At 39.9% G+C, this 20,293-nt stretch overlaps 1 protein-coding gene across 8 annotated transcripts in view; it reads right to left on the reverse strand.

Moving 5' to 3' along the window:
* Positions 1–559: 559 nt before the first annotated feature.
* Positions 560–20,293, reverse strand: part of LOC124146460 (inositol-trisphosphate 3-kinase B-like) — a 117,327-nt gene continuing 97,593 nt past the window's right edge. For all 8 annotated transcript variants that reach the window (XM_048403909.1, XM_048403910.1, XM_048403908.1 and 5 more), the window contains 6 exons: positions 19,898–20,038; positions 19,116–19,243; positions 6,601–6,750; positions 6,078–6,179; positions 5,478–5,549; positions 560–5,218 (listed from right to left, as the gene is read on the reverse strand). In XM_048403909.1, the coding sequence (XP_048259866.1) occupies positions 5,015–5,218; positions 5,478–5,549; positions 6,078–6,179; positions 6,601–6,750; positions 19,116–19,243; positions 19,898–20,038 (797 nt within the window). In that variant the 3' untranslated portion in view covers positions 560–5,014. The remainder of the gene's footprint in view (positions 5,219–5,477; positions 5,550–6,077; positions 6,180–6,600; positions 6,751–19,115; positions 19,244–19,897; positions 20,039–20,293) is intronic.

Raw genomic sequence — 20,293 nt, forward strand, 5'->3', positions numbered from 1 at the left:
GCCAACGTTGCCATAAACACCAAATGGTGTTTCTGTGGACGTTAAATTGTCTTGCAACATCACGTTGACTCGATCCTGCTTTAAGCATACCAATGGCTCGCAGACGCTCATTTTCGGACAGGCGTGGCATTCCGTAATGTTGAATAATTGCGTGATTTTGTTGTTTTTCTGAGTGGTTGTCGTCAGCACGATGCTAAACAATGCATATGGAATCCCGTTAATGCACATGTTTTTATACCCATTCTTGTGTAGTGAAATGCATGGGGCTTGCATTCAAGTCAACTTTTGCATGGAATGCATGCTTTTCTGTAGCAGTTGCGTTTTTGTGACTTGATTCCATACATGTACTACAATATTGAAAACCAAACTTTACTTGTTTGAAGAATACACGAAAATATTGATGTCACGGGAACTTTTGTTGTTGAGTATAGTATGTATGCATATCATTACACATATGCGAGACAAAGATAAAGGTTCTTTGAATACTCTTTCCAACGATTACTCATCTCCATGTTCCCTTGTCCACATGTTATTTTCACAAACCCATAACAAAAAAGGCAATGAATATGTTGCTTTTTATTTACCTTGACGTTCATGGCATACACTTCTATCGAATGTTCCTGTTCGTTACTGAATATGGTGTGACGATTTTATGGACGCTTTTGTCGATTTCAAGGTAATGTTGAACTCGTGCACCTTTTGCATTGTCACTAACACACATTATTCTCTGTAGCATCAAAACATGTTTAATCTTGATTTCATAGTGTCACTTTATCATTAAACAATTTGACTAACCACGGGTCTGGGTAGTCTTGTGGGTACACAGGTCCTACTCAGGACCTACTCAGGACCCACCCGACCAGATTTCCCCCAGCCCAGTCCTACAGTGAGTGAGTGAGTGAGTGAGTTTGGTTTTACGCTGCTTTTAGCAATATTCCAGCAATATCACTGCGGGGGACACCAGAAATGGGCTTCACACAATGTACCCATGTCGGGAATCGACAGCCCTACAGTGGAGTAGCAGAAAGACGACAGACTGATGACATAAAATAAGTTTGTATTGACATTTTTTTACTTCACTGAGTTAAACATTAATATGATACAAAATATGAAATAGAATATCCTTCACTGATTAACAATTTGCTACAATTAAGTAAATCATTTTTCACAGAAACATTTCACTAAATGCTGGTATAAAAACATATGTACAAGAGCAGAATGTTAGGATATATTAAAATTCTATTTAACATGTATATTGATCTAGATTGCACAGGTTCAGTCTATATAGGCAAAGTTGAAAAATGAGAGATAACCATTTAGCCTCACTGATAAAAGTAAAATAACCGTGCATGATTCTAATTTCTAGAAAATATTGGTTTTCGCAATTATATCAACCTAAATTGCTTTTTGTAGCCAAGAATCAGAATCATATACCACGCATATACTCACTGATGATATGAAACTCTGATCTTTGTCTTTATTATCAACATTTTGAAAAACTTATTTTCAATCACTATTATGCAGAAACTTTCAAATATGCAAAACAGTCTACTAATACTTGACCTATTTACCTATACTACTGATAAAAAGTGACTGCCCCCTATTTCTTTCATATTAGAGATTAACTATAGCAATATGAAGGAATGGGGTTGTCCTTAACTTTTGTTTAGTAGTATATTTGTCTTAAAGGAATGGATGTAGATAGCTTTGAATGCAATAATCTTAAAAAACATCATCACCATAATGATCAATATAATTGTACCTCTAAATCTAAACTTCAGAATTGCATCATGTTTAAACTACTTTCAAAGGGGAAAAAGTTAAAAAGTTACTACAAATCTATTATGCCAATAAACATTACAGCACACTTGAAGTTCCGAAACTAGAAATAGGCTCAAAATAGTACATCTATATTTATCTCCCATCAAAAGGCAAAATGATGTTAAAAAGGGAAAACTGAAACTTATATTCAAGAAATCTAAAATATTTTTACTAAAAACTGTCAATTGATAACCAAAAATGTAAAGAATTTTCAACTTGATCCCAATATTCCAATTCAAAATAAACAACAATTGTTCAATCTCAGCTTAATATTATTGAAACTCATGAAATGCCATTGTAACAGATAATACATAAGAAAATATATATATATATCATGATAAAACAGTATTCAGAAAACGATGTCTTAAGAATTATAAATGTTCAAAATACTAAATAATGGGAGAAGTAGAAAATAACTACACAGTGAGAATTGTACCCTAAGTTTGTTAGCAAGATACAGGAATGTCTAAGTTAAAACATGTGACAGTTATCAAAATGAAAACCATATTGCTGTAGAATCACTTTTTCACGACATTCTTTAATATATGTTTATGATAGCAATGAGAGCCTGAATGGGTATGCTGAGATTAGCTCCATTACATGTATACAACGACACCTTAATATTGTGGACCTGGAGTTAGGAATACAGAAATACCTGTGGACCCATGCTGTAGCTGGAACTTTATGAACGTATATGCAGTTTGATAGTGACAGGTCTATTTGCAGTCAAATTTGTTTGTTTGTGTGTTGTTTAATGCTGCTCTCAGCAATATTCCAGCTAAATGATGGCGGTCTGTAAATAATCAAGTCTGGACCAGACAATCAAGTGCTTGATATCATGAGCATATATCTATGCAATTGGGATACAATGACATGCATCAACCAAGTCAGCGAGCCTGACCACCCGATCCCGTGCATCGCCTCTTACGATATGCATAGTCGCCTTTTCCGGCAAGCATGGGTTGCTGAAGACCTATTCTACCTCGGTTCTTCTGGGTATGTAGTCAAGTGATGAATGGAGGCAGTGTGTAACCCAAGGACTTCCAACTCCAACGTACATGTACATTGTGCAAACCCTACCGTCATAGATTAGATGGCCACAGGGTTGTGGCACATGCTGCAGGATGTGGAGTAGATGGCCACAGGGTTGTGGCACATGCTGCAGGATGTGGAGTAGATGGCCACAGGGTTGTGGCACATGCTGCAGGATGTGGATTAGATGGCCACAGGGTTGTGGCACATGCTGCAGGATGTGGATTAGATGGCCACAGGGTTGTGGCACATGCTGCAGGAGACATTTTGCCACTTGTGAAATGCAATCTGAATGTTCATTGGTCAGAGCACTCGCTGGTTTCCCTCTAGCTTAATTTATTAGATAAAAATATGAGTACAATGCTAACCGTCAGTATGTCTTCATGGGTTATAAAGGAACAAAGTGTATACAATCTGTGAGGTATTGACAATGGCAGTCAAGTTCCCATTTCAAGGATTTTCTTGAGGTCTTCATATGTACCGTGCACTTTATTTTGTCTAATTTGGCTGATCGTAAACTAATAGATTGATGTATATCTGAAATTTCTCTGTGAAGACAAACAAACTGGTGTTTAAATGGCTTGAGTTAAACTGGGGCTGTCAACTGTCCTGAGTCCACTTCCCTTTTAAACCAAGGCCATTTGTCTCCTCAATGAGGTGAAATGCCATCTCTTTCACATTAAAAGGTGCTGATGTGAGAGATAAAAATTCTTAAAAAATAAAGATGACAAAGATGATGACATGTAGTAACCATAGAGTTGTAAAACTGGTCCCAGTGAGGGATGGAACATGAGAAAGCACTAATGGAGTCGCATGGACACTGTCCATCCGATACGAGCATGCGGAGCAGACGGTCACACTGCCCATGACTTGGAAACAACCCTATGCAAATATACTTCATTGCTGACCAGCTGACAAGGTGGCAGTACAACATCAAGGACTCTGAAACTTGGGCAAAAGAAGCCTCAGAGCTCGTCAAAGAGTTTTTTCATGAAAACATGTCAGCTGGACCAATGTTCAAGGATTTGTACGGAGGAAGAACTCGGCTTTGCACTGAACACAGAAGCAGGCTGCAAATGCTTAAGAAGGTTTGTCATCAAAAGTCCGCACTATTTTGGAAACACAAACATTTGAGAGATGTGTAAAATTTAATTTGAGTTTCCAGCTGTGGAGTTAAAAATGTGAGTAAAGTACTCCTTGAAAGAGTTATCTCCCTTGAACACATTATCCAGGAAATGTGAGATTCTGACCAAGTATGTCTGGTGTCAAACTTCCCTTTGTAGCAGTGTAAACAGCATCATTAGAGTGATTTGCATTTCACAACAAGAAGATGCATATGAGATCTTGTGTTGGAGTGATTGCATGATTGATGTTCGCACATTCTCCTCATAATATCTGCTGATTTATGTCCTTTTGATTTCTAAGGCAGGTGGTCCGCAGATTACATCATTCATTAAGGTATTGATCACTGAGGGGGGTGTCACTAGAGTGTCATAAAAAAATAATACACATATTTGGGGAGGGTCATGAAAATGGACAGTTTATAATAAAACAAAAAGTGCTTTTGAATTGTCTTTTGGGGGAGGATCATAAAAAACATGTCCAAGCATTAGGGGAGGGTCAGTATTTTCAGTAAATTAGTGCATAAAGAACCTCTGACAGCACCCACCCCCTAAAATGACCAGTCCCTAAATCAAGATGGACCTTCCATGACAGGGGCTCACTTTTTCAGAAGAAATGTGCTGTAACAACGGGTGAAGCTTGAATTATCTCCTTTTCTTCTCCATTCCAAAAAGAAGACCAGTCAAGTCAATGCCACAATGTGTTGAGAGAGTCCAGGAGATTCAAAATGCTGTTTCATTTCAAACCATTTTTATGTTACATATTCAGCAGAGAGCTTGAGGAGAGATTCCAGGTAATCTTTGTCCGTAAAATCAGATCATCTTCCACAAAATGTCCATTTTGTTCAGGTAAATATGAAGAAAATCTCTCTTCCTTACAGAATCACAAACTGACTTAGACCCAGTTCACACAACCCCCTGGATTTTTCCCAAGACAGCCTTGGCACCCAATGAACACTGATGAGTACACAAATACTGCTTCTGATGTTGGCAGCAATTCATTTGCATTTTGTCACATGACCATTTCCAAGGTTGCAAGGTCATGTCTGGATCAAAAGGTCGCTGAAGATGGAGAGGAGTCTGTCAATGCCAGCAAGGTAGCCGTCCTCATGGTTCCCTTCTTGCCACTCCGTACGATGATCTACGTTCACAACTGATGGGAGCGGCTCTGTTTTACCAAAGTCAATCATCCATACATTAGCTTTGTCAGCATCATGGACAAACAACAACGAACTGCTGATCACCTGTTGGAAAAAGCAAAATACATTATATAAAATGTGTGTGTTTCTGCTAAATATTGGACACTAGACACAGGACGAAAAAAATTTAATATAAAATTTGATCAATCCAATCTAGGATACTACTGTACATTCAGTATTTTGTTTTATCATGTCGAGCCTTTCCCTTCTAGAAGCTCCACAAGTTTTGCTGACTCTCCAGATTCTCATCTTTTGTCATAAATGACACATCCTTTATAAGAATTACCTCATCACCTGCCCTTACCTCATGTCTCATGAAGAACTCTGATTCCGACTGAGCATCGCGTACAGCCTTTAACCTCTCAATGTACTGCTCCTGTCAACAGTGGAAACCTTGTCAGTTACATTAATCTGACAAGAAAGTCAAAATCTAAATTCCATATTCTGAATTCAGTCCCATTCTGTCCTGGAATCAACCCATAGATGACAGCAGATAAATGGAGAATATTGGTATCAAATATATCAACACAAGCCAGTAAAAGTTCCAAAATCTGAGGCTTTCCGAGGAAATTTAAAGTTTTATCGACGAGTGTTGATATATTTGATATCAGAGGACACAAGGGTAAGATTTTATTTATCATCCAAAATCTTTCTTTCAACATTTTGTAAACAGTAATAAGTAGTGTTTCTTTGTAAAAAGTCCTGCTGACCAGCTTCAGCAGCGGCGAGATTAGTGATGTAATTCGATTGTGATGTCATGGTAACCGATGATGTCACAAAGGTCTGCATTATGATGCAGTTTCATTGCAGCAACATCTTCAAGAACATATTTTCACCCAAGTGATATCTCCTGTGGAATTCAGTTTTGGATGATAAATACCATACTATTTTCTTATCAACTGACCACAATAGTCATGTTTTCCCCAACGAAGGTCTTCAGTTTTTCCAGGACGTGTTCTCTTGTTTTAGTCTTCTTGAAGTCCTTACTCGATGAGCCATCACTTCTCTGCAACCAAACATCCATCAGTTATATCAAACACACAGATTTAGACTGTCAACACTTAAAGTAACACAAGAACTATATACACAGTACAACAAATGATTTTTTTTTATGCATCTCTAAAATAAAATCTTTAATTTTCTAACATCATTCATTTTTCTTAAATTTGATTTTCAAACTAAGATCAGAATCCTCCATATTTTAATAAAATAAAAACATTATTTTCATAATATATAATCTAAATCTTTCAAATTACCCATATTTCCTATCTACCAACAAAATATTCTCTTTCTTGTTCTACCTGAAAGTCGGACAGTGTATCCTTACATATGTTGTATGTAAAGTGTTCATTCACCATTTAGCACTTTAGCACTACGATGGCCAGACTGAGGTGCTAGGTGAGTATCTGGACTCTTTTGCTGCTTACCTTAATGCCCTCAATTCTGAAGCCGAGACTGACAGAAGAGCTCATCTCGTCCCTCCACTGTAGATACCTAGCCTTTGTCACTCCTTCCTTCTCTCGTTCCTCAGGCGTGGGTGCGTTGGGATCCACCTCTGTCATCTTCTTGTACATATCCTGAAACGACAGGTGCCCAGTGTCTGACTGATTGAACATTTTTGAAAGCCATTGCGATTAATCACCAGTACTTCTTAAATCTTCAACCAGCTCCGTGGTCTAGTGGTAGATCGTTTGCCCGCAGAACTGAAGGTCCAGGGTTTGTTCCCCGACCAAGTCATACCAAAAGATGTTGGCATTAAGGGGCTAACAAGCACGCACGCACGCACGCAGAGATTGTTTTGTACATGTGTTTCCATTAAGTAATGATTTGACACAGTAGAATAGGAACACAGTTATATTATATATAAGTCAGGTGAAATGGAGTTGAATATCATGTTCAAGTTTCTTTCGCTCATATAGCGACATGAAAGCATGTGTGTGGCCATGTTGAAAATTGGATTTGAATCTTTTGAACAAATTGGGGTGTGACCATTGGTGGGAAAAGCATGTGAAGTCTTAGCTTCAGAGGTCCAGTGGTTTCTGAGAAGATGTTTATGATGATTGACGGATGTGAAGGTACATGTATTCTGACAAATCGTTGTACGTGTATCAAGTAACATATATGAAATAGCTGTCAGCAGCATTCCATGGCCTTGAATATCTATCAACTAATCTCTGTGTGTGACATCCCTGGGGTGTCATGGACGATGCTGTAATTGGTGGCCGGGGCCCCACAGCTGACGCCAGCAGGACTAGTCTCATGTATCAACATGGCTTTAACAGACAGTTGTATTTTAGAACCAGTCAGAAATAGAATACATAGTTCCCAGATCAAAGCTGCTGACTTTTCCTGTCTTTAAAGACCCTATTCATTTAGGACATAAATATTATGTTTTCAGATTTGCTGTTATTGAGAATTTGATGCCAAATCTCTGCACATCAAATACTCAAGAACATCTGATAACATGATGTTTATTGACGTTGCAAACACAAAAAAGCATAGATTATTTTCTGTAGCACTCTCTTTCTATGCTTTGTTTGTTTTTTAACATCACAGGCAACAATATGCCAGCAAAATGATGTCGGCCTGTACATAACTGAATGTGAACCAGGCAATCCAGTGATTGATATTGGGAACAACGATCCACGCCACCTCTCTTTTTCTGCCCACTCATCCCATTCCAATCGCTACACAAATATTCCACAAAATATACAGACCAAACAAAAGTAAGGGATCAAAAGTATTTGGGGGGACTGTTTCATAAAAATATTCCCAAAATTATTCATGATCCCAACACAGATTTTGTTCAGTATATATATACACATGACCGATACAGCTACACTAGGGTACAATCAGGCTATTCACATATCCTTACAACGACCACATCAACATTTCTAGCAAACACTGATCACTCGGGTTCTATTGAAAGGAAATGTATACAAAAGTTCCCTTTAATAATCAAATGCAATTGAAAACCTTCCACACAATCGTGTGCCCGAACATAATAAAAACTCTCTATACACCAAAGCCACGTCCCAGTTCGCCTTAAGCACGTCCAAAACCCACCAAACATTTTAAGTCACTGAGTAGAGCGATGAGAGGCAGATACTAAAAAATGATGGTATCTACATCTTTATCTCTGCATGCCATCAAGATAATTCCTCCCAAATAAAACACATAAAGACTTTTTTGCTTTGTGAAGTAAGGAGTCATACGTTCGCTTAACAAAAAAACTTCAAAGGCCAACCATAAAGCATTGATGCATACTGGTTTAAGATTTACACATCTATGAGCTGTGACGACCAAACACTACCGTTCCCTTTACAAGTTAGTGACCTTGCCTTATTATCAAAATAGCAAGTTATCAATCCAGTGCTATTTTTATCATCATTATAGAGGACTTGAAAGGTATGACGTCAATGGCGGTGTGACAGGTGAGAGGTCATCTGATAGGTACAACCCCGCTCCATCATACAGAGACAGAACTTGACGTGAACAAATCCTGTTCTCCAATCAGATTGTCAGGAATGCTGTCATACGATAGTGAATATTGTGCATAATGTTCTAGATGGAAGTGAAAACTGTAAATATAATTTCAAGTCAGTTGATATAAAAGTATAAACCCGGGGTATATATGTGTATACAGAAAGGTACCTAGGGTATATATATATGCATACAGAAAGGTACCTAGGGTATATATGTGTACACAGAAAGGTACCTAGGGTATGTATGGGTATACAGAAAGGTACCTGGGGTATATGTGTGTATACAGAAAGGTACCTAGGGTATATATCTGTATACAGAAAGGTACCTGGGGTATATATGTGCATACAGAAAGGTACCTGGGGTATAAATGTGCATACAGAAAGGTACCTGGGGTATATATGTGCATACAGAAAGGTACCTGGGTTATATATGTGTATACAGAAAGATACCTAGGGTATATATGTGTATACAGAAAGGTACCTAGGGTATATATGTGTATACAAAAAGGTACCTAGGGTAAATATGTGTATACAGAAAGGTACCTAGGGTATATATGTGTACACAGAAAGGTACCTGGGGTATATGTGTGTATACAGAAGGTACCTAGGGTATATATGTGTATACAGAAAGGTACTTGGGGTATATATTTGCATACAGAAAGGTACCTGGGGTATATAGGTGCATACATAAAGGTACCTAGGGTATATATGTGTATACAGAAAGGTAGCCGGGGTATATATGTGTATACAGAAAGGTACCTAGGGTATATATGTGTATACAGAAAGGTACCTAGGGTATATATGTGCATACAGAAAGGTACCTGGGGTATACATGTGCATACAGAAAGGTACCTAGGGTATATATGTGTATACAGAAAGGTACCTGGGGTATATATGTGTATACAGAAAGGTACCTGGGGTATATATGTGCATACAAAAAGGTGCCCGGGGTATATATGTGTATACAGAAAGGTACCTGGGGTATATGTGTACACAGAAAGGTACCCGGGGTATATATGTGTATACAGAAAGGTACCTGGGGTATATATGTGTACACAGAAAGGTAGCTGGGGTATATATGTGTACACAGAAAGGTAGCTGGGGTATATATGTGTACACAGAAAGGTACCTGGGGTATATATGTGTACACAGAAAGGTAGCCGGGGTATATATGTGTATACAGAAAGGTAGCCGGGGTATATATGTGTATACAGAAAGGTACCTGGGGTATATATGTGTATACAGAAAGGTAGCGGGGGTATATATGTGTATACAGAAAGGTAGCCGGGGTATATATGTGTACACAGGAAGGTAGCCGGGGTATATATGTGTACACAGAAAGGTAGCCGGGGTATATATGTGTACACAGAAAGGTAGCCGGGGTATATATGTGTACACAGAAAGGTAGCTGGGGTATATATGTGTACACAGAAAGGTAGCCGGGGTATATATGTGTACACAGAAAGGTAGCCGGGGTATATATGTGTACACAGAAAGGTAGCCGGGTTATATATGTGTACACAGAAAGGTAGTCGGAGTATATATGTGTACACAGAAAGGTAGCCGGGGTATATATGTGTATACAGAAAGGTAGCCGGGGTATATATGTGTACACAGAAAGGTAGCCGGGGTATATATGTGTACACAGAAAGGTAGCCGGGTTATATATGTGTACACAGAAAGGTAGCCGGAGTATATATGTGTACACAGAAAGGTAGCCGGGGTATATATGTGTATACAGAAAGGTAGCCGGGGTATATATGTGTACACAGCACATGTGTGTGCTCATGACCCCAACAGCTTTATTGACAGGACATCAAGAAGATCTATCAACAAGGACTAAGACACACAGGCGATATCACCTGTGTACACGGCATACCTACCTACCAGCCTATTCAACAGCTCAGCAATGATCAGACAGGTCAAGCACGGTTGGTCAGATAACAATGGCTGTATAAACAGCTGGAATGCTGAGGTCACCGATGTTGTCTTACATGATATTCAAGTTCAGGGAACGAAATGAACTAAACCATTAAACAAAAAGCCGTTAGATGTGTTGATGGTAAAGAAAACACAGCTTGAAATGATTGATGCGATACTTACAAATCTATTAACAGGACGAGAGGGCTTTAGACATCAGGGCCAACATTCTACACAAATGTCAACTTATGATTAATTTGTCAAGTCAAGTATTTCAAGTACGTTGAACTTTAATACGGTTGTCATGATTTGATATGTGTCATAATAAACTGTAGAACATGTCAGGTCATGGTATCAGTGTAAGTGCATGTTGTTTTAGGTCCCAGTTACCAACATTCCAACATTATCTCAGTGAGTGAGTGAGTGAGTGAGTGAGTGAGTGAGTGAGTGAGTTGGGTTTAATGCCGCTTTGAACAATATTCCATTTATACGACAGCTTGATAAAGTCAGAAAGCCCAAAGTGATGCAGGCCTCAGACATTTACCACTTTGGTGAAACCCATGAGCATGGGTATGGTACTGATAAACCTAGAAACATAACTGAGCAAACCAAGATTTGAACCCCTGATCATTATGGCACACCCAAGGGATGCAACTCTGCACCATGAAATGTGGCACCTAAGATGACTTGGCTGCCTGTGCTCCCACTAGTGGTTAGACTATGATTACACACTTATCAACCAGGGCTCACTTTCACAAAGCTATCTTAGGGCTATGATTTTCTAAAGTCTATGTTAGAGTGGGTGAGTATGGTTTTACGCTGCTTTTTGCAATATACCAGCAATATTATGGTGGGGGACACCAGAAATGGGCTTCAGATATTGTACCCATGTGGGAAATAGAACCCGGGTCTTCGGGGTGACGAGCAAATGCTTTAACAACCAGGCTATCCCACCGCCCAGTCTATGTTAGAGTATCTAAGGGCTAAGATCGATTAGTTGAATGGGACTCTGGTCACTGTCATTGCGACCGCCAACCAGGCCAACACCCATCACTACTAGTCATGGGTATCAGGGTAACGGTTATTATCCCCCACCCAACAAAGTTGGCGGGGATATAGAAACGGGCTCCGTCCGTCCGTCCGTCACGTTTCGTTTCCGGAGCATAACTCAGAAACCGTTCAATATTTGTTCATGAAACTTTGCAGGTCTGTCAAGTACATGCTGAACTGGTGCCTTTTGCTATTTAGAAATTTTAGAAATTTTTATTTTTTAAGTTTCCATCGCAACAAGATGGACTTAGGTTCCAAACTTTTCTTTTTTTTACAATTTCCATGAAAAGTTCCACCTCGGTTACAAAAGGTTAGGGTTTGATTAGATTTAACTATGTCATACATTCTGCAACAGGGGCGGGGGATATAGCCACGTAAGTGGCAAACTCTTGTTTGTGTTGTAACTGAGTGAAGCTGGAGAGTGAAATATGGTTAGATCAGTTTAACAAAGATCCAACCATAGCTTCATGGCGTTATCAAGGGATGATATAGCATTCCAACATTTCGACTAACAGAACCCTATATAATCTCTAATCTCATAAATACACAAAGCCTTATTAATCGTTGTGAGCACATCATAAATGATCGCTGCAGCTCTTACAACAGGTTTTAAAGCAGCCGCACCCCATTCTGAAAATAACTTTTGTCTATGGGATGTGTTTAGTTTGACGTAATTCAACTTGAGATACCATTAGCGTCAATCAGCTGATCTGTCACATACCGCGTGTAGTTCAGTGTTGACATAGGGTAGATGTCTTCACGTAGCCCTATATTATAATGCCGCTGACACCATGAGGATGAAGCTGATGGTGACAAGACTACTTATCTATTATGAAGTATCATATTGACACCGAGAATGAATGGTTCAGACTATGAATCGGAAAATATTGACAAAGGCAGGAATTTTACAATACCATCATGTATACATTAGACAAACATCTTGTCTCTGAAATAAAAATTATTTGACACCAAAAAAGTTGTTAAATTATTTGTAAAAAGCATAATAAAAATGTGCCGAGAGACTCTTCATTTTCAGAAACTGTAGTAATCTAGACTTGCCAACTATTATAGACTTGAATGGGCTGTTTTAGATGTTTGTTTCATGTTGACAGACTACATGATTATATCTGCAACCCCTGGATGGTCAAAGCCCCTGCAGTGTTCTCACAGAAATATAGTCTTGAGATGCTGGGTTCTAATCTAGACTCTTCATCACGATATGACTGAAATATTGCCGATGTGACGTTAAACTTTAACTCACTCACTCTAATCTAGACTCTATATTATTCTTGTATGTTACAGAAATATAGTGAATCTACAACCAGTGTCAACATAAGCTATCCTAGCACACAAAAGTCCTTCCACTTGATGTGTCTCAAATACCTTTAAAACACACAGGGGCCCAGTCGTCTAAGGTGTTGCACTTTGCTGAGCAATTGTCAGCACCCTACTCATGGTCGTGGGTTTACCACCAAAGTGGTAAATGTCAAAGACTTGCATCACCTCAGGCTTTCCTCCAACATCAAACTGACATGCCGTGATATAACTGGAATACTGTTAAAAACCTGTTAAATCCAACTCATTCCCTTTGAAACATTCCACATACATATTAAAAGCTTACCAATAAGGATGAGTAGCTTCAAATAAATTTTCAGTACATCTTTTGAGCTGAATTTCATTTTTCAAAATTTCTTCATGGATTAATTCCAAATAAAATCATGATAAACCTTTCCTTCTTCTTTCTTTTCTCTATACAAGATTTTCCCTTGTTATTTTTCACAAGTACTTTAGCAACACTTTTTGTTTGTTTTACAGATTCAACGAATAGTCTTAATTCATTCTTATTTGCCAAACCACTGCATATTTGAGGCCTGAGTCTGAGGCCTAAAAGTACTGAATAAATTGGAAATTGGACAAGAAAAACCTGTTTACCAAAATCTTAAAATGCGTGGCCATAGACATGTTTCATAATCAAAATTTATTTGACTTTTTTTTTCCTTTCAAGATATACATGACCGATTTTCTCTCGTAATGCCATAAAAAAACTACTCAGATGTTCAAAATCTTCTTTCCTTTCAATGTTGGATAGGATTCTCTTTTACTATTTACAAGGACCGCCTCCATGGTCTAGTGGTAGAGCGTCCGCCCGGAGAGCGGAAGGTCCGGGGTTCGATCCCAGGCCGCGTCATACCAAAAGACGTTAAAAGATGGTTCTTGTTGTTACCCTGTCTGGCGCTCGGCATTAAGGGGCGAAAACAAGGACTGGTCGGCCCGGTGTCAGTATACTGTGTCTGAGTGGGGTATTCATGTTAAACTGCGGCATGGTATCTCAGTGAGCTAGCACTATAAATCGGCATCAGTCCGGACTAGTACAAGCAGCCACACAAACACACCCACGTACATGCACGTCACTATATAAGTGCAATAATCTTGGACGCAATGTTAAACTCCATTTCACCTCACCTCACCTACTATTTACAAAAGAAAAGATGTACAAGATACATATCTCCTTCCCTCTTGTTTCCCCTGCAAGTGATATATCTATACACAACAGCTTGGTTAAATGACATCAGAGCAACCCAACACTGTTTGCTCTTTGCCCTGTAAGTGTTTGACATATCTGTCCGGCTATCTACAGCCACATGTTTCCCAAAATGAAATGTGTGTCAAGCGTCATACCCTCCTTTCACTTTCATTGTGGTCGCGGTGAACTTTCTATTTACTTCCTTCCCACGTCCCAATCTCCAGGGCTTTCCATGACCGTTCAATGTCATTCACACTGAGAATAGCTGTGTGATAAGGACATATTTCCCTTCTGACCACATGACAAATGTTCTTAATATGACATCATCATGCTAGCATGACTACATTATGCATAGAACTTAGGGCAGAGGGTTGCTGGGATAGCCTAGTAGTTAAAGGGTTCACTTAGTATGCCATAAACCTGGGTTCCATTCCAATATGTTGAGGCCAGCTTTGTCCTTGAGGGAAAAATGCTGAACTATCAACCATACTTTATAGTTTGGGAAACACGAGTGAGTGAGTGAGTGAGTGAGTGAGTGTGGGGGTGAGTGTGGGAGGGGTGCCTGGGTGAGTGAGTGAGTGTGATGGGTGAGTGTGGGAGGGGTGCCTGGGTGAGTGAGTGAGTGAGTGAATGAGTGTGGGGGTGAGTGTGGGAGGGGTGCGGGGGTGAGTGTGGGAGGGGTGCCTGGGTGAGTGAGTGAGTGAGTGAGTGTGGGGGTGAGTGTGGGAGGGGTGCCTGGGTGAGTGAGTGAGTGAGTGAATGAGTGGGTGAGTGAGTGAGTGAGTGAGTGAGTGAGTGAGTGAGTGAGTGAGTGAGTGAGTGAGGGGTTCCTGGGTGAGTGAGTGAGTGTGGGAGGGGGTGCCTGGGTGAGTGAGTGAGTGTAGGAGGGGGTGCCTTGGTGAGTGAGTGAGTGTGGGAGGGGGTGCCTGGGTGAGTGAGTGAGTGTTGGAGGGGTGCCTGGGTGGGTGAGTGAGTGAGTGAGTGTGGGGGTGAGTGTGGGAGGGGTGCCTGGGTGAGTGAGTGAGTGAGTGTGGGGGTGAGTGTGGGAGGGGTGCCTGGGTGAGTGAGTGAGTGAGTGAATGAGTGGGTGGGTGGGTGGGTGAGTGAGTGAGTGAGTGAGTGAGTGAGTGAGTGAGTGAGTGAGTGAGTGAGTGTGGCAGGGGTTGCCTGGGTGAGTGAGTGAGTGAGTGAGTGAGTGAGTGTGGGAGGGGGTGCCTGGGTGAGTGAGTGAGTGAGTGAGTGTGGGTGCCTGGATGAGTGAGTGAGTGAGTGTGGGAGGGGATGCCTGGGTGAGTGAGTGAGTGAGTGAGTGAGTGTGGGAGGGGGTGCCTAGGTGAGTGAGTGGGTTTGGACCTTGGTGAATGAGAGAGAGAGATGTCATTTGAGCTTCTCTGAGTCAAACATTGACATGCCGGCGTAGGACACACTTAACAAACTCTCAAGCATCATTAACAAACAACAATCCTACGGGGGATACTGTCTGCCATGGACATCATCAGGTAGCGACACTGACACAAGACAACTGACATACTAAAGCGTACTGTAGATAGGAGATACCTAATGCTTGTGAAGATTCCTGTACCCACTGCAAATCCAAAAGATCCTTACTCCCCAAGTCCTAATTAAGTATTTACAGAATATACATTCACATTGGTGATTGGAGGCACTGCAAAAATAGTTCATTTCATTCGAAAAATTCTGGCATTTTTTTTCACATAAAAAGAGGCATATGTCCTCCACAGTAAATTTGTCAAAAGTCATTCAATTGCAATTATTGAAAGCTAATCAACTTTTCTAGTATTATTGATTAGGATTTTCTTTAATTATCCCCCAGCTGACCATACTCTGTTGACCACACATAATCTGAGAAGTCTCATACTCGGTGAACTGTAGGACAAAAGATCAGTCTTCCCAGGTCCACGCTGACCACAAGACTTCCACATGCAGGTTTGTGAATAACCTTCTGCTCTTTATCTGCAACAACACTGCACCAAGCCACAGGACAACTTCCAGATTATCTGTGTAACCATATCAACTGCATCACACCCTCGCCATGTGTGGGTAGGCGGCTGGCATAATCTAAAGAATCAATCGATGAATCAATATTCACTCTTGAGGGAGTTTTCAAGCCTGGAGGACTTCCTGTGCAGTAGATTATGTCCAACTTGCTTATGATCACAGCTGATATATATTCACAAGGGTTAAAACAAAGGTACAATGTCGAGGATTTGGTTCAAATGGCCTACTGATTCAGATCAACTTAACATAATATCAAGGGGGAAAATTATATCTGAAAAGCACTATTTCTTTTATTCTGTCAAGGCAAAAAACTTCACCATTTTTGTGCTCACCATACATGAAAATTGAATCGATTCAGACATGGACACCCATAGCTTCTTTTTCTTGGCTTTCTTGTCACATCTCACTTGCAAACTTTATCTCCGGTGTCATAATATAGTGAGAGACAAAGTTTGGTTTAACACAGATTGGAACAGAATTTCAGTTACATCATGGCAGGTCAGCTTGATGTGGGAGAATCTTAGACGTTGACCATTTATGTGAGGTGAAATGTGGTTTTAACATCGCATCCAAGATTATTGCACTTATATACCGACGTGCATACAAAGGGGTGTGGCTGCTTGTACTAGTCAGGACTGATGCCATGCCGCAGTTTTACATGAATACCCCACTCAGACACAGTATACTGACTCTGAGTTGACCAGTCCTTGTTTTAGCCCCTTAATGGCAAGCGCCAGGCAGGGTAACTACAAGTACCATCTTTTAACACACGGCCAGGGATCGAACCCCGCAACCTTCCGTTCTCCGGGTGGACGCTCTACCACTAGACCACAGAGGCGGTCTTTACCATTTATGTGAAACCCACAAACACAGGAATGGTGCTGGCAAACTTGGAAACAGAACCAGGGCCAATTGGGATTTAAACCAATGATCATAGGTTTGTAGCTTGCCCAAGGGACATAACTCTTCACAGTGAAGTGCAGACCTGAAGACTCGTCGACAAGTCAACGTATCCCAATTGCATGGATCGATGCTCATGATGTCAATCACTGGATTGTCAGGTACAGACTCGATTATTTACAGACCGCCATCACACAGCTGGAATATTGCTGAGGGCGGCCTTAAACAACAAACAAACAAACAGTGTATCTTTGTATTTCTCTAGTCCCAGGATAATGTAAATCATTACTGACAGGATTTCGCTGTCTGCCCCTTCATACAATGATGTACAACTTGTAGTCTGTTCTGAAGTATTGACTTTCAGCCCCACCCCAACTCCTTACCGCTCCGCCTGTCTGACAATGACCAATGTGTTCTTACCCCTCCAGCCGTGACACTATCCTTCCCTATCCATTATTTCATTGCATTTTTGTAAAACTAACTCATCGGGGGATGAGTTTCATCATGACGTAAATTGCATCGACCGGAAAATCCTGTCTGTTGAATGCTTTGTGACGCCAACCCAACTAACTGACGTCACTGTAACAACCAAACAGGTTTGAAAACTTCAAATGGGAACTGAGGTGTGACCTAATCAGGGTGGCGTACTTAATCTTAGAGGTACAGCTATACTGGCTGACTTAAAATGAATGAGCCAAAACATTTGGAGCATTTTCTGTTGATTTTCATTCAACAGGCTGTCGGTTATCACCACCCAGTAATGTCATGATGGTGGTACCTTTCAGATGTGTGCAATGATGCTTTGTCAAACTAAAGCTGCTCTAGAGTTTGATGTCACTATAAAGTTGAGATAATTGGAGACTTACAAATGAGCTACATGGACTGAGGACTTACAGGGGACGAGGGAAAGATTGTCTGTAACTCAGTTTCAAGCAGGTTATTTCATTTGTATTGCTCCTTGTCATCTCAAGTGGGTGAGCAGGGTTTCACATCACTTTTAGCAACACTCAAGAATATCACGAAACACCAGAAGTGGGCAGCATACATTGTTGAGTTGCTGTTATACAAATGAGATAAAAGTTGACATTATACCAATGCGATAAGAGCTAACACTATAACAATACGATAAGAATTGACATTAAACCAATGAGATAAGAGTTGACTTTAAACCAATGAGACAAGAGTTGACATTAAACCAAACAGATAAGAAATGACATTAAACCAATGAGACAAGAGATGACATTAAACCAAACAGATAAGAATTGACATTTAACCAATGAGATAAGAGTTGACTTTAAACCAATAAGACAAGAGTTGACATTAAACCAAACAGATAAGAATTGACATTAAACCAATGATATAAGAGTTGACTTTAAACCAATGAGACAAGAGTTGACATTAAACCAAACAGATAAGAATTGACATTAAACCAATGAGATCAAAGTTGATATTATACCAATGCGATAAGAGCTGACATTATACCAATAAGATAAGAGTTGGCATTAAACCAATAAGATAAGAGTTGACATTAAACCAAACAGATAAGAATTGACATTAAACCAATGATATAAGAGTTGACTTTAAACAAATGAGACAAGAGTTGACATTAAACCAAACAGATAAGAATTGACATTAAACCAATGAGATCAAAGTTGATATTATACCAATGCGATAAGAGCTGACATTATACCAATAAGATAAGAGTTGGCATTAAACCAATGAGATAAGAGTTGACATTAAACCAATAAGACAAGAGTTGACATTAAACCAAACAGATAAGAACTGACATTAAACCAATGATATAAGAGTTGACTTTAAACAAATGAGACAAGAGTTGACATTAAACCAAACAGATAAGAATTGACATTAAACCAATGAGATAAAAGTTGATATTATACCAATGCGATAAGAGCTGACATTATACCAATAAGATAGGGGTTGACATTAAACCAATAAGATAAGAGTTGGCATTAAACCAATGAGATAAGAGTCGTGCTACAGCAATGATACCATTGCCATCATCAATCAACCAATGGGATCCTACCTTTCTCAACGTGGGTTTGCTGCGAGCCTTCTCGAGCTCCTCCTCCAGGTAGGTGCGACAGCCCATCTTGATGTCCATCACACACGGTGTGTTGAACTCACACAGCAGGTCCTGCAGCTGTATATATTCTGTAGCTCACTTAAGCGAAAATACGCAAAAAAGGTGGGATAATGCACTGTCAACAAAGGTGCAGCCATATCACATGTATGTTGTGCATGTACTGCACATATCCTGTCAGAATAGAACACATGTCTTCTTTGTGACATCAAGACTAACACATTGACCACACATAGAGACTATTACTTGCACAACTGATTATGGATAGTGACAGTGAATAGGACTTCTGTTGTAAATCTGAAGATATTTGATAGTTTCATGACAGCCAAAATACAGGATTAATGGCAATGATGCTATAAAGATTTTGTATTTGCAGGATTTACTCGATATGATAACTGCTCTCAGTGGCATGATTTTTTAATACAAATTTTAAATAAATGTCAGATAGCACGAATGAAGATAGCACTTTGGTGTAAGGTGAAAGGTCTACAAATTCCTCGTAAACTGTAGTACAGTAAACTACGGTTAAAACGTACTCAAAGGGACCCCCTTTTTTACTTCGTAATAATCATAGTCCGTTCTAAGCATATAGACAGCATATATACAACAAATGGCCGGGACCAAGAAACAGTTTGTTATATCGGTCAGTTCGTTATAAGCGTGTTCGTTATAAACAGAGTTTACTGTATCTCATCATGAGATGTAATTATGATAAAGAAGGATACTGTCGCCAGCTTTCTCGGTGTCTCCCCGGTACTCGGGCACAAAGGGTTTGAGTGAGTCCGACATCAGCTTGAGGTAGCACTGTCTTTCACGACTGTCCAACTTTTTTAACACAGCTCCAGCATCACCTGCCTGGAAGTTTCCTACAAACAGACAGACAGACAGACAGTTAGCTTGAACAGTCAACAGTTGACAGACAAGTAAAGGCTGTACACCGACAGACAGAAAGACAGACAGCTCAAACAGTCAACAGATAGTTGGTTGGTTAATTGACGCTGCACGCAGTACTGCAGCTATATGCTGGTGCTGTGTAAATTATTGAGTCTTGGAAGATAATCTAGTGATTGATATCATGAGCATCAACCTATGCAATTGGCATACAATCACATGTAATCAAC

The sequence above is a fragment of the Haliotis rufescens genome, unplaced genomic scaffold, assembly GCF_023055435.1.
Source record: "Haliotis rufescens isolate VD_foot unplaced genomic scaffold, xgHalRufe1.0.p SCAF_3, whole genome shotgun sequence".
In the NCBI taxonomy this organism is placed as follows: domain Eukaryota; kingdom Metazoa; phylum Mollusca; class Gastropoda; order Lepetellida; family Haliotidae; genus Haliotis; species Haliotis rufescens.